The sequence below is a fragment of the Acipenser ruthenus genome, chromosome 41, assembly GCF_902713425.1.
Source record: "Acipenser ruthenus chromosome 41, fAciRut3.2 maternal haplotype, whole genome shotgun sequence".
NCBI lineage: Eukaryota > Metazoa > Chordata > Actinopteri > Acipenseriformes > Acipenseridae > Acipenser > Acipenser ruthenus.
In genome coordinates, this window is record NC_081229.1 from 1,213,457 (window position 1) to 1,229,243 (window position 15,787).

General features: G+C 41.9%; 3 protein-coding genes and 1 pseudogene across 5 annotated transcripts in view; 1 reads left to right on the plus strand and 3 right to left on the minus strand.

Moving 5' to 3' along the window:
- Positions 1 to 10,661, plus strand: part of cadm4 (cell adhesion molecule 4) — a gene marked incomplete at its 5' end in the record, with an annotated part of 13,973 nt that extends 3,312 nt beyond the window's left edge. Inside the window, 3 exon segments of one of the 2 annotated variants that reach the window (XM_059011235.1) lie at positions 4,212 to 4,238; positions 4,627 to 4,755; positions 7,527 to 10,661. In XM_059011235.1, the coding sequence (XP_058867218.1) occupies positions 4,212 to 4,238; positions 4,627 to 4,755; positions 7,527 to 7,636 (266 nt within the window). 2 annotated transcript variants of the gene reach the window in all.
- Positions 1 to 13,697, minus strand: part of LOC117971162 (zinc finger protein ZFP2-like) — an 87,523-nt gene extending 73,826 nt beyond the window's left edge. The window contains exon 1 of the mRNA XM_059011181.1: positions 13,624 to 13,697. The gene's annotated coding sequence lies outside the window, so the exon portion shown is untranslated. The remainder of the gene's footprint in view (positions 1 to 13,623) is intronic.
- Positions 1 to 13,756, minus strand: part of LOC117434113 (zinc finger protein 664-like) — a 78,117-nt gene extending 64,361 nt beyond the window's left edge. The window contains exon 1 of one of the 2 annotated variants that reach the window (XM_059011203.1): positions 13,624 to 13,756. The gene's annotated coding sequence lies outside the window, so the exon portion shown is untranslated. The remainder of the gene's footprint in view (positions 1 to 13,623) is intronic. The other variant, XM_059011202.1, reaches the window with a different exon arrangement.
- LOC131709014 (zinc finger protein 585A-like) overlaps positions 9,289 to 15,787 on the minus strand; it is an 18,966-nt pseudogene continuing 12,467 nt past the window's right edge.

Sequence of the window (15,787 nt, forward strand, 5' to 3'; positions counted from 1 at the left end):
ACTGAGACACACACACAGAGATACTGAGACACACACAGATACTGAGAGACACACAGAGAGATACTGAGAGACACACAGAGAGATACTGAGAGACACACAGAGAGATACTGAGACACACACACAGATACTGAGAGACACACAGAGAGATACTGAGAGACACACAGAGAGATACTGAGAGACACACACAGAGATACTGAGACACACACAGAGATACTGAGAGACACACAGAGAGATACTGAGACACACACAGAGATACTGAGACGCACAGAGATACTGAGACACACAGAGATACTGAGACACACACACAGAGATACTGAGACACACACAGAGATACTGAGACGCACAGAGATACTGAGACACACAGAGATACTGAGACACACACACAGAGATACTGAGACACACAGAGATACTGAGACACAGGGACAGGATTAGATTTATAAACATATTCGTTGACTGAATCTAAATTAAAGTTAATCAGCAGAAAGCTGCTGTTTCTGTAGAAGCTGTGGTGATGGAAACATCTCAAACGCTTTGTCACTCTGAGTGCGAGATCTACACTCTGCGGATTAATAATAATAATAATAATAATAATAATAATAATAATAATAATAATAAGTGCAGCTGCTGCAGACAGGTTTCAGTGGGGAGTGATTTATAACTGCCCTCGGCAGAGTTTCTGTGTCTTCACACGGTGGAGCTTGAAAAAACAAAACAAAAACACACTTCAAAGTGATGAATTCATCAAACAATAAAAATTACAAGAACACCATAACTAATATCGCTGAGCCTCGCGCTGAGCCAGCGAGGGCCCGAGAGGCGCAATATGGGTTTATTTGTTAGTTTGTTTGTTTAGTTTTCTCTCTGCTGTCAAAAAAGTGAAAAATCTGCCCGGTGAGACTTTTTAATAACCTCGACTCGCATCTCCCCGACTTTATTAAAAGTCAGAAGGGTCTGCCTGTCTGTTGTTGTTATTAATTATTATTATTATTATTATTATTATTATTATTATTATTATTATTATTAGGCAATGCATTGATCTCATTTCTTGTTTTGCTTCCCAATGCCAGCACAGGAGAATCTTTTCGAACCCGTGTTTGTTTGAGTCAGCTGCTTGGTTGTTGAAATTATTTTGTTGGGAGTGCAGTCTGCTACAGTGAGCCGATTCCAAACCATAAAAACACGCTGCCTCCTGCTGGAGAGGACGTGCCAAAGCCGCTGCGTGTATGACCAGCGTCTTGTAATTACCCTTCTATAAAAGAAAAGAGAAAAAACACACAGAGTAGAGAGATACAACCGTCAGGAAATAAACCATCGAGAGATACAGAGAGAGAGAGAGATCCGGGGGAAATTAGTTTTCTGTTCTATTCCCAAAGTCTTACAGGCGGCTGGTTTTAATGACTCTGCGCTAATTAAAAAGTGTCTTTATTGTGTGGCGAGAGCCGCAGCTCAGCTCAGAGAAGCAGGCTGTTTATCCTGTTGATCGCAACGCTGTCTGCCATTTAGAACTGGAATTAACACTTTGTTATTTTATTAGTACTTATTGTTGGGATTTTAATTATTTGTGTGAGTCTTCTCATCCCGCGCTGGTGATCAGCGCCTCTGTGGAGGGGATGTGGGGGAGGAGTGAAGTCGCTGTGTGTGTGTGGGGGGGGGGCTATAGAAACTCTCTGTAATGAAAGGGAAGACAGGGAAGCAAGAGATGCAGCCTGACACACACACACACAGACAGACACACAGACAGACACACACACACAGACACAGACACACAGTGTCGTACACTGAGACACACACTGACAGACGAGATACGTACTGAGACACAGACACTGAGACACACACACTGAGACACACACTCAGACAGACACACACACACTGAGAGACTGAGACACACACTGAGAGACTGAGACACACACTGAGAGACTGACATACACACTGAGAGACTGACATACACACTGAGAGACTGAGACACACACTGAGAGACTGACACACACTGAGAGACTGACACACACTGAGAGACTGACACACACACTGAGAGACTGAGACACACACTGAGAGCCTGAGACACACTAAGAGACTGAGACACACACTGAGAGCCTGACACACACTGAGAGCCTGAGACACACTAAGAGACTGAGACACACACACTGAGAGACTGACACACACACTGAGAGACTGACACACACTAAGAGACTGAGACACACACTGAGAGCCTGACACACACTGAGAGCCTGACACACACTGAGAGACTGACACACACACTGAGAGACTGAGACACACACTGAGAGCCTGAGACACACTAAGAGACTGAGACACACACTGAGAGCCTGACACACACTGAGAGCCTGAGACACACTAAGAGACTGAGACACAACTGAGAGCCTGAGACACACACTGAGAGACTGACACACACTGAGAGCCTGAGACACACACACTGAGACACTGACACACACACTGAGAGACTGAGACACACACACTGAGAGACTGACACACACTGAGAGCCTGAGACACACACACTGAGAGACTGACACACACTGAGAGCCTGAGACACACACACTGAGAGACTGACACACACTGAGAAACTGACACACACTGAGAGCCTGAGACACACACACTGAGAGACTGAGACACACACTGAGAGACCAGCGTTGTATCCAGAGCTGCCGTCCTCCCGAGGTCACACTGAGGTCTCCAGCTCTAGCTGCAGTGTTCACATCACTGCTATTAGCTATTCAACCTCCAAACCTGTGTTACACAGCAAACCAACAAGAGACAAAGAAGGAGTCCTTTTGTATTTTACCAGAACTTTAACACCAGCAACGGCACTGATGATGCAAAAAAAACAAAAAACAAACAACCGATGACGTGACCCATTCTCTCTATCGTTATTACGAGTCATTCATTGTCAAGCTGACGTCATAGAACCTTGCAGGGAATTCTGAGCCGCGCAGGAAGGCCGGCAGCGCGGCATGTGGGGCTGCAGTGACATCTGCTGGTAGAACGGTGCAATAACGTGAAGACCTGAGTTCTACACACCCCACCTGAAAAATAGAATCAATGAAATAGGATTTCAACCCGATCCCACCGCAAAATAATGGGGTGAAAAAAAAATTAAAAAATAGATCAAGGGTTCGTTTTTAAATGTTTTTATTTGTAAATTAAATATGAGGAAATATAAAACTTGATATAATCATTTAAATGATCCGCACTAAATGTCATTTTAAAGTCTCTGTGTCTTCAGTGTAAATTCAACGGCTAACGTTGCCACTAGAAGTCTCTCTCAGCGTCTTCAGTGTAAATTCAATGGCAAACGTTTCCACTAGAAGTCTTTCTCAGCGTCTTCAGTGTAAATTCAATGGCAAACGTTTCCACTAGAAGTCTTTCTCAGCGTCTTCAGTGTAAATTCAATGGCAAACGTTTCCACTAGAAGTGTTTCTCAGCGTCTTCAGTGTAAATTCAATGGCAAAAGTTTCCACTAGAAGTCTTTCTCAGCGTCTTCAGTGTAAATTCAATGGCAAACGTTTCCACTAGAAGTCTTTCTCAGTGTCTTCAGTGTGAATTCAATGGCAGGCGTTTCCACTAGAAGTCTTTCTCAGCATCTTCAGTGTAAATTCAATGGCAAACGTTTCCACTAGAAGTCTTTCTCAGTGTCTTCAGTGTAAATTCAATGACAAACGTTTCCACTAGAAGTCTTTCTCAGCGTCTTCAGTATAAATTCAATGGCAAACGTTTCCACTATAAGTCTTTCTCAGCGTCTTCAGTGTAAATTCAATGGCAAACGTTTCCACTAGAAGTCTTTCTCAGTGTCTTCAGTGTAAATTCAATGGCAAACGTTTCCACTAGAAGTCTTTCTCAGTGTCTTCAGTGTAAATTCAATGGCAAACGTTTCCACTAGAAGTCTTTCTCAGCGTCTTCAGTGTGAATTCAATGGCAAACGTTTCCACTAGAAGTCTTTCTCAGCGTCTTCAAATGCTGAAATGGTTTGAAGACGTTGAAAAAGGTTTTTGGTCAGAATGTTTCGCCCTTGAATTTATCAAGTGTTTTTTTTAGTATTTCTCAAAATAATTATGGATAAATAATAAATTAATAAAAAATAATAATAATAATAAATCTGTATAACCCTGAAACCCTAACCCCTCCTCATTATTATTAATATTATTTTAATATTTTGTCACCCTACATGTTGTTGATTTCTGTTTTGTTTTCCCTTCATACAGACATCCCTCCTGTCATTGAATCCAAAGGTACAGTAACCATTAATAATCATTAATAATCATTAATTCTCCTCATCTCTCATTCACAAAACCGCACGGTGAGGAATCAATCAAGACTAGAGCCTTCACCGGTGCAACGAGATCACACCCCTCCTTCTACAGCCTTCAGATTGTAAAAAAAAAAAAAAAAAATTTTAAGTGTCATTCGGCAGTGCTGTGCTGGCTGCTGTCAATGGGAGCCTTTGTGACGTTGGTTAATCCAAACTCTACCGAGCATTCCGCTTGACATGCAATATTAATCAAACCCTTTTTCTCTTGGACTCGCGCTGCAGCAGCAGCAGCAGCGGGCGGATATTATTAATAATAATAATAATGATAATAATAATAATAATAGCGATGTTGATTGTGCTCTCCACAGACCCGGGTGCAAGTGTGGAGGCTCAGAGATACGTTCCCTACTCCATCATTGGAGGTGTTCTGGCCATGCTGGTGTTCGGGGTGATCTGTGTGCTCATTGTAACCATCTGGTGCTCTGTCAGGCAAAAAGGTAAGAACCACGTGGGAAAATACAAATATATAATATATATACACACACACAGACACACACACACACACACACACACACACACACACACACACACACACACACACACACACACACACACACACACACACACACACACACACACACACACACACACACACACACACACACACACACACACCTACCTACCTATCTGTATCTATATGAAGAAAAGCAATTTGATAAACTGAAAAGTGAGAAATTAGCAACAGCGTTTCATCTTCTGATAGATCATGTAAAAACAGACAGTTATATTCTGGGTTGTATAATTTGTTGGCATGGCATTATATTGTATTGAGACTGTATAATCCGATAGCATGGTATGGTATTGAACAGTGAATGTATGATCCTATGGTATTGTAGAGTGAATGCATGATCCTATGGTATTGCACAGTGAATGCATGATCCTATGGTATTGTACAGTGAATGTATGATCCTATGGTATTGTAGAGTGAATGTATGATCCTATGGTATTGTAGAGTGAATGTGTGATCCTATGGTATTGCACAGTGAATGCATGATCCTATGGTATTGTACAGTGAATGTATGATCCTATGGTATTGTACAGTGAATGTATGATCCTATGGTATTGCACAGTGAATGTATGATCCTATGGTATTGCACAGTGAATGTATGATCCTATGGTATTGTAGAGTGAATGTATGATCCTATGGTATTGCACAGTGAATGTATGATCCTATGGTATTGCACAGTGAATGCATGATCCTATGGTATTGAACAGTGAATGTATGATCCTATGGTATTGAACAGTGAATGTATGATCCTATGGTATTGAACAGTGAATGTATGATCCTATGGTATTGCACAGTGAATGTATGATCCTATGGTATTGTAGAGTGAATGTATGATCCTATGGTATTGAACAGTGAATGTATGATCCTATGGTATTGTAGAGTGAATGTGTAATCCTATGGTATTGCACAGTGAATGCATGATCCTATGGTATTGCACAGTGAATGTATGATCCTATGGTATTGCACAGTGAATGTATGATCCTATGGTATTGAACAGTGAATGTATGATCCTATGGTATTGCACAGTGAATGTATGATCCTATGGTATTGCACAGTGAATGTATGATCCTATGGTATTGCACAGTGAATGTATGATCCTATGGTATTGAACAGTGAATGTATGATCCTATGGTATTGCACAGTGAATGTATGATCCTATGGTATTGCACAGTGAATGTATGATCCTATGGTATTGCACAGTGAATGTATGATCCTATGGTATTGCACAGTGAATGTATGATCCTATGGTATTGTAGAGTGAATGTATGATCCTATGGTATTGAACAGTGAATGTATGATCCTATGGTATTGTACAGTGAATGTATGATCCTATGGTATTGTAGAGTGAATGTATGATCCTATGGTATTGCACAGTGAATGTATGATCCTATGGTATTGCACAGTGAATGTATGATCCTATGGTATTGCACAGTGAATGCATGATCCTATGGTATTGTAGAGTGAATGTGTAATCCTATGGTATTGTACAGTGAATGTGTAATCCTATGGTATTGTAGAGTGAATGTATGATCCTATGGTATTGTACAGTGAATGTGTAATCCTATGGTATTGCACAGTGAATGCATGATCCTATGGTATTGAACAGTGAATGTGTGATCCTATGGTATTGTAGAGTGAATGTATGATCCTATGGTATTGTACAGTGAATGTGTAATCCTATGGTATTGCACAGTGAATGTATGATCCTATGGTATTGAACAGTGAATGTGTGATCCTATGGTATTGTAGAGTGAATGTATGATCCTATGGTATTGTAGAGTGAATGTATGATCCTATGGTATTGTACAGTGAATGTGTAATCCTATGGTATTGCACAGTGAATGCATGATCCTATGGTATTGAACAGTGAATGTGTGATCCTATGGTATTGTAGAGTGAATGTATGATCCTATGGTATTGTACAGTGAATGTGTAATCCTATGGTATTGCACAGTGAATGCATGATCCTATGGTATTGCACAGTGAATGTATGATCCTATGGTATTGTACAGTGAATGTGTAATCCTATGGTATTGCACAGTGAATGCATGATCCTATGGTATTGCACAGTGAATGTATGATCCTATGGTATTGTACAGTGAATGTGTGATCCTATGGTATTGCACAGTGAATGTATGATCCAATGGTATTGCACAGTGAATGTATGATCCTATGGTATTGCACAGTGAATGCATGATCCTATGGTATTGTAGAGTGAATGCATGATCCTATGGTATTGCACAGTGAATGTATGATCCTATGGTATTGCACAGTGAATGTATGATCCTATGGTATTGCACAGTGAATGCATGATCCTATGGTATTGTAGAGTGAATGCATGATCCTATGGTATTGCACAGTGAATGTATGATCCTATGGTATTGTACAGTGAATGTATGATCCTATGGTATTGCACAGTGAATGCATGATCCTATGGTATTGTAGAGTGAATGCATGATCCTATGGTATTGCACAGTGAATGTATGATCCTATGGTATTGCACAGTGAATGTATGATCCTATGGTATTGTAGAGTGAATGTGTAATCCTATGGTATTGTACAGTGAATGTGTAATCCTATGGTATTGTACAGTGAATGTGTGATCCTATGGTATTGTAGAGTGAATGTATGATCCTATGGTATTGTACAGTGAATGTGTAATCCCACAGAATTTCTCTAATCTCAGTGTTTTCCCCGCAGGCTCGTATCTGACCCACGAGGCGAGCGGATTGGACGAGCACGGAGAGGTGCAGGAGGCCTTCCTGAACGGGAGCGAGACCCGGGAGGGGAAGAAGGAATATTTACTGTAAAAACCTTAAAAACAAAACAAAACAGAACCACAACTCAGGCAGCAGGGACGAGCCAGCCAGACAGAGACAGGGGGAGGAGAGACGCTTCAGTCGAACCATCCCTTGGAAATCATTCAAACCTAGCGCTAGTACATTCTAAACCCTGTTTGTTTATTTTCTTCTTGTGTGTGTGTGTAGCGTACGCTGTAGACACTTCTAGTGGAAACGTTAGCCATCTGAATTTACACTGTAGATCCTGACACTTGTACGGGAAACGTTAGCCATTTGAATTTAGTTTCTTTTTTTTGCTTTAGTGTAAGACTGTGTGTTTTATAGTTCCGAAATAAGAGAAATTCAATTTAGTGTTCAATCTGCTATGCGCTGGCACGGATTCATCTATCAATGCTTGTGAGGAGTGTAGAGCTGGTCTTGAAAGGGCCATGACACTGTAGCATCACCCAAACAAAAATAAATACATACACAGCTTCATCACATCGCTTTTATTTAAACTGGAGGGAGAGGGAGACGGAGAAAATGAAATCGTTGGGCTTTCATTTTTCTTTAAATGTTTTATTTTGTGGAAGGATGGGGAATTTTAATTTTAAAGATTCTTAATTTTCGAAGGCGTAACCCTAATTTGGTGGAGAAAAAATATATATATTTGACTTTTTCTTTAAAAAAAAAAAAAAAAAAAAAAAAAAAATTCAAACGCACCCTCGAAGGTGACCCGGCGTTGTTGTTGAATCACAACTACTTACATAAAAGCCCCCCCTGCACCCCTGCACCCTCGCCCCTCGCTTCCTGGCCAATCAGGCTGCTCCCCCTCCCTCTCTCCCAGTTGACAGTGTTATGGCAGGTGTTCCTAATATTTTGTCCGAGCCGTCGCCCCTGCAGCTTTTGTTATGCCATCGCTACCCAGTCGGGGGGGGGTCTGATCAGCGCTGCGGGACCCCAGGGGTGCTCCGTCCTTCGCACAAGACGCCAAACAAACGAGCTCCTATTGGAAGTGACTCTGCAGCAGCAGCAGCAGCAGTTGTTGATGATGCAGAGTTCACCCTCCCTCGTCTCTGTAAGTCGCTCTGGATAACAGCGTCTGCTGAACGACACATTTAATTCACATTCGTAACTGGAGAGCAGGTCTGGCGACAGCGTTTCCGCAGCGCCAGCCCCCTTCTCAACACAGATCTGTTCTTGCATCGGAGAGAAACACAAACGTGTTCCCCTTATAAAAGCGCGATCCTCCCTGTGTTGTAATTTAAAACAGTTTGTATATATATATTAAAAAAGTCTGGATTACAAAGGGAAAAGATTGTGGTAACATTGATTTGACCGTTAGGGATAGTCTTAACATTGGGAAAAAGATGCATCAGCATACATGTCACTGTCATTCATCATTATTATTATTATTATTATTATTATTATTGTTATTATTAATAATGTTTTTTTTATTGCTATGCTTTTTGTATACTTAATTTGTTGTCTTTTTATACATAATTGTTTTGTTTTTTTTGTTCATGGGGGTGAAAAACAAGCTAATATATTTTACAAACCTTTTTAAAACCTAAATCAACAAATGTAGTAAAAAAATAAAAATAAAATATTAATATATATATACTGTGTACTTTTTGAAAATGTAGCTAACTGAATCGAACCCTTCATGCTTTATCCCTCCCCCCTCCCCCTTACGATTCAGAACTAAAAAACAAACTTATTTACATTCGGTATGGTTATTGATGGTAGGATGCACTGTTAACTTTGAATTCTGTCCTTGTGATCTGATTTTTTTTTATCAGGGTTAGAAACTGCACGACCCGAATATTCTGTTATCAGGAGGGAGATTTCCTCAGAAATCAGTTCCTGACAATCCAGCGAGGGTCTCTGGTGTGGATCGCGGCTGATTCACCGTTCAGAGTGAATTCAGAAACAGCTGCTTGGGTTTGTGTGGATCGCTTTGAGTCTTTAAGAAAAGCAGCGATCATCACAAACCCAAGCAGCTGTTTCTTCACTCGTTTCGAAAGGTAGAATCAGCCCTGATCGACAGCAGCCCCTGATTTTCAGTGGAGAGCTCCGTCCTGATTTTTAACGGGATATTCGGTTTGTGCGCCGGTGCTGTAGAAAGACGGGATGAAGACGTGTGAAGCCCACGCTGTGTAAATCTGTCCTCGCGCTTCAGATGGTGCGAAATTAAATTATATATATATCTGCAGGCTTGTGGTCTGGATATTGTGAGCGTTCAGCAACCGCGCTGCTTCTGTTTGTAAAAAGCAGGCTGGTTTGTTTTTCGTTTTCTTTTGAATCCTTGGTTCTCCAAAAAAAAAAAAATATCTTTACCACAAGACAAGGGAGGCAATGCTAAGTGTGGATAAGGGAATCTACCTATCTATCTATCTAAAGGGATGGAAATAAGACTCCTATTGCACAGCAGTGTGATCCATTCCAGGTTTTACTACCAGCTTGATCAGCCCCCCCAGTGTGTCTAGCTAACAAGCTCAGGTGTGTCTGATTGTTAAACTCATGCATAACTGAATTGCAATTGATTAATGATACGATATAATTAAAATTACACAGATGTGCCAAGCTTCAATTACAGTTACACTGGAATTGTAATTAATTACAAATTGCACGATTTAAAAGTGCGATCCACCCCCCCCCCCCCCCCCCCCCAGGTCTGCCCAAAACACAGAAATGTATTTTATTAAAAAAACAAGGTTCAGAAAATCAAGTTTCTTTTCTGTCTTCCCTTCATGCAATGCAGCTGGTTCCTGTAGGACTCGCTCCGTCTCCTGTCGGGGTGTGTTTTTCATAACCTTTATTTTTAATTTGACGTGTTGTTTTCTTTTTAAATGGGTTCATTTTTCGCGCGTCCTGGGAGTTATATTTATTGTTTGTCTCGCCTGTTTCTTCCGTGTGTTTTTAATGATGGCCATTCTTCTTCTTCTTCGCTTTGTTATTTTCTACCCTTTCTTGTAAAACCATTTTGTACAGAAACTGTCAGACCGACGGATGGTGTGTTTACAACTAATAAAGACTTTTAATGTTACAAAAAGGTAGTGTCTGTGTTATTATTTTCAAAACAGTCACTCATTCCCCGCACTGAGTTATCGATTTCTCCTGACTCGTCCATCACATGAGGTGTGGAGTAGTTTCCTTTCTGCATATTCCTGCTCTCAGCCCGAGTTAAACTGACAGCAGAGAAGCCTTTCTCGTGTCCGCGTCTCCGCCCGCTTTCTGACACAATCACAGTGCAAGAGACTTGAAGAGCAGTTTAACCATTTAAAATGCATGCTCTTAAGAGTGATGCACAGAACAGTAATTGCACAGGGATTCATAATGCAAGGTTAACGGTTTTTTTTCCTCATGAGTGAAGAGTCCCATTGAACACCGTCTTTAAGGTTTCTCTCCTCTGTGAATTCGCTGGTGTTTTTGAAGGCCTTGTTTATAACAGAAACTCTTCCCACAGTCAGAGCAGCGATACGGTTTCTCTCCCGTGTGAGTTCGCTGGTGTTTTTTCAGGGTTACCGAGTGACGGAAACTCTTCCCACAGTCGGAGCAGCGATACGGTTTCTCTCCTGTGTGAATTCGCTGGTGTGAAACAAGGTGTCCTGACCACCTGAAACTCTTCCCACAGTCAGAGCAGCAATACGGTTTCTCTCCTGTGTGAGTTAGCTGGTGTGCTTTCAAGGATACTGAGTGACTGAAACTCTTCTCACAGTCAGAGCAGCGATACGGTTTCTCTCCTGTGTGAGTTCGCTGGTGTGAAACAAGGTGTCTTGACTGACTGAAACTCTTCCCACAGTTAGAGCAGCGATACGGTTTCTCTCCTGTGTGAGTTCGCTGGTGTAAAACAAGGCTGTTTGACCGACTGAAACTCTTCCCACAGTCAGAGCAGCGATACGGTTTCTCTCCTGTGTGAATTCGCTGGTGTGTTTTCAGGTCTCCTGACTGACTGAAACTCTTCCCACAGTCAGAGCAGCGATACGGTTTCTCTCCTGTATGAATTCGCTGGTGTGTTTTCAGGTGTCCTGACTGACTGAACCTCTTCCCACAGTCAGAGCAGCGATACAGTTTCTCTCCTGTGTCAGTTCGCTGGTGTGTTTTAAAATGCCCTAACTGGGTGAAACCTTTCCCACAGTCAGGATATTCTCCAGCGCCCGCCCTCGCTTTAGCTGCTGGACTGGAACCTGGAAAATATGAACAGTAAAGAAAGTAAGAGGGACTGCTTGTAGGCTTCAGGCATGTGGCTGGGTGGTGGAGTGGATTCAAGCATGTGAATTTCAGCTGTGAGGCTTGCACTGGGTTACACCAGCTTAAAAACACAAAGTTAAACTGAAAGCCTTTACTTTATGTGTAAAAGCAGAGTCAGTAAAGACTGATGCTGGTGAAACCGAGCCCTGGGATTAAAATCTGCCTTCAAAGTTCTCCTGTAATGTTTCAGGTCTATTTCCTCCAACACATGTTGCAATTACAAACAAACCGATAGTAACGTAACCTACATGCTCCCTCCCTCCCTCTCAAGCACACTGTGGATATCACGCAATCTAGAATGACAATGTCACAGCTACTGGGAGTCACTCACCTGCTAGACTGCATTCTGAATGGGAGCGCCCGTCTTCCTTTCCACCTCCTTGCATGCTGTTGGGAGAGCCTTCCTCTCCAGCGCCTTGCTCTCTCACGCAGATTCTCTCCAGCACCACGCTACACTCCCGCAGGCGTACAGGCTCCAGCTCAGGGATGTTTGGTTTGAAGTCCTCGGATTCTTCCTTCCCTGGTTCCATGTGCTCAAACTCTACTTCAGGGGGCTCCCGTTTAATAAGGACAGTTTCCAGCACCTCTTCTTGTTTCACAGGAAGGGGTTCTTCTGTCTGGGTGATCTCCAATTCATTGTGCTCAGCTTTAATCTCAGAGACCTCTGGCTGGCTGCTGTCACATTGCATCTCACAGAGCTCCTGTTTAATGGGGAGGGAAGCCAGCCCAAAGAACTCCACTGTAAAGGGGACAAGTTCAAGTTCAGGGAACTCCTCTTTAATCTGGACAGACTCCATCTTCACACTGTCCATGGCAGCACACGGGATTCTGTTTAGCAGAATGAAAAGTAAAATGAAAATGAAAAGTATTTATTTATTTAAATACAACTGTAGAAAGAATTAACAATACAGATACAAAACCAATCGAGAGTAACTTGCTGATATGTGTAAGGGTTTTAATTAATTAGCACTCTTAATTATTAATTACTCCAAACCAAGCTCAAGATCCAGAAATACATTTTATCAAAGAGAGTTCAGTCATGCACAATAACAGCACAGCACGGTTATATAGTCTATACATTTTATCAAAGAGAGTTCAGTAATAAGGTACAAAAGTAGGAAAGTGAATTAGCGTCAAAATAATCAGTACATGAAGTTTAGCACTGGATAATCTTCAGGTAATACGGCAGCTTCAGCGTCACATGTCAATTAGCATTCATCAATATCGTGTATATATTTCTAGAACAGCAAGGATCTTAAATCAATACTCAAAACAGCATGAATAAAACATGCAAATGACTGTTTATATATGTGTGTGTGTGTGTGTGTGTGTGTGTGGGGGGGGGGGGGTGGTAACAAAACTATCAAAACACAAACTCAGTAAATTATAATTAACAGGATCTTATGAAATTACAATCAATTGTTGGCAAGCTGTTGTTTAATTATATTGATATTAAGATCGCTTCAATTATTTTCACTGTCTGACTGTTACATTATTGCCATCAGTAGAGGGATTTGTGGGCACAGCCTGTTATAGACTCTATCCCTCTCATTACAGTCCCACATGCACTCTGTTAAATCTCTTTGAGTTGAGCTGGGAATGCTCAGTGTCTTGCACTCGACGCAGGGTACGAGTAAAATCTCTGCGGCTCCACCTGTGTCAGAGGGCAGACTCACAGTACAGCTTGACCGGACTCCTGGGCAGTGAGTCAGACCCGGTCCTGCTCAGTTTGTAGTCCAGCTTGCTGGAAATCAGTTTATTACTGTGGTGGCTCGACGCTGGCTCGTTGACCTCTCCTCTGTCTTCGATGGCGATCCGGTTGGTCCAGTTCTCCTGACGTCCTCGTTTAAGTTTCTCACAGTTGTAAGCACGTTCCGGGCTGTCCCTTTTGAATTAGCGAAGAGGTTAAATCCGCTAGGCTGCTGCCCGCTGCTCTCCTCGTCCCCTGGAACAGAAGACCAGCTCCTCCCTCAATTAAAACGATTCTTTTTTTGCAGCAGCCGACCTTGAGAAGCAGGTGCACCCCTTCTCCCTATCTCTTATTTATTCAGAGGTCTGTTTCAGCCTCAGGAATTCGGGACCGCCTGGCTTCCCACAAAATTTATCAGATGTTGCTATGGTGACCAGGGGGGGCTCTTTCTCTCCAAGCTGCACTGTTACAAATTCCTCGGCTTTATTTCTCCTGCTAGATCATTACAGCAAAGTTTAACCCTCTAAATACTCCCACGGTCCTACACGGTGCTTCTAGAGGCGATTCTAGAGGGCGACAAAATCTGGCTTTTAATAGCAGGGGATGGCTTTACTAATGAAGGGGCAGAATATCTTCTAACAAGTTTGTAATCCTTCATCTGTTGAAAAGCTTTACACCATTGTTTCCATGCCATATATTATTAATTGTGGATTTCAACCTGTTCCTGCATTTGTTTCAGACCCAGGGGACTTTTTTCGACCATAAAGGGGCATTCAAGGGGGTGCATGAGCAAACGGCTCTGTAATCGTTCATGGCTGGTTACTCTCACTCTCTCTCTCTCTCTCTCTCTCTCTCTCTCTATATATATATATAATTGTATGTGTCTCTGTTAGTGTACACACTATGGTAGATCGGGAGCTCAAAAAAGTAACTAGGCCTCATATATATATTGGCAATAACATTATTAAACATAAAAACATCGTTACCTTATTTCCGATCGCTTTCCCCGGCGCCTTGTAGTTTAATTGTTACATTTTAAATTGAATCGGTCTTGTTGGAGCCGCCATGCCGCGTCCATTCAACAAATAAAGGGCCCGCCACACCCGTGCGTCGCAAACAGCTAAACTAGAATGAATAAAATCCTAATATTAATAATAATTTAACGTACCTTTTTTGTTCTTATCGTCCACGCCTTACAAACTGGTAAGCAATCTCGTTTAAGTAAACTAAACAGTATTCATCTGGTGCTGTCTGAGAAACGCCGCTGTGTGTTTCAGATGGATTTTGTGGGCGGGGCTCCTAAGCCGTGTCTCAGCTGCTCTGGCGCGGTCAGAGTTTAATAATATAGTAATTAAACAATAATAATAACACACTTTTAATGTGAATCTGTATTTTTTTTTCTTTTATATTTTTAGTTTATGTCTGATACTAATGCTTGTTTAGTCTGGAAAACCGCGGTTGAAGCAGAGACCCAATCACGGGTGCCGCTGTGTTTAAAATTATTATTATTATTATTATAAGAATCAGAGACAGTTCTGTTCTCGCATCGCTGCCAGCTGCAATGCACATTTGTTCTGTTATGTTTGGGTACCTTTCCTTTGTGAAATAACACAGCGATCCGCCGGGTTCATACAGAATGATACACTCAATGCAAGAGTTTAATACGAATACTTTACAACACTGAGAGAACAGCAAGCAACGCAGAACGGGATTGCAATGCAGATTGCTTGCAAATCCTGCTGGTACAGAGCGGCGCAGCATTCCAGTCTTTCTTCAGCATGGTTTAGGATCCTGCTTTATATTAATCAAATCGTGCAATCAGCACACAGCAGGTTTAATTGCACCGTCTCATTAGGACTCGGATCACGCACATTTCCTCAGAACACAGCTTTTTAACAAGGTCCCGGTCTGATCGTAATAATCTCACACAGCACTGCGTATGAAACCACAGACTCACCCGTATTCACACATCTCGTTTCAGTTCGCTGAAGGGTAAGCAGAGCCGTCATCTTGTATAAAGTACTCGGTTCCCTTGTTAATATATTGGCCTGGTTTTGGCGCTATCTTATAATTGATAGCAGGAGGAATTCTATGCAGAAACGGCTCAGAGAAAATTGGCAGCAGTGGATAAATCAAACTAAACTCCCCCCCCCTCTGTAAAACTCTGAACAGGATAGAAAAATAAAGCTGCCCTTTGTTTATGAATACACACAGTGTGCTGAGTGACGGGTGTGGGA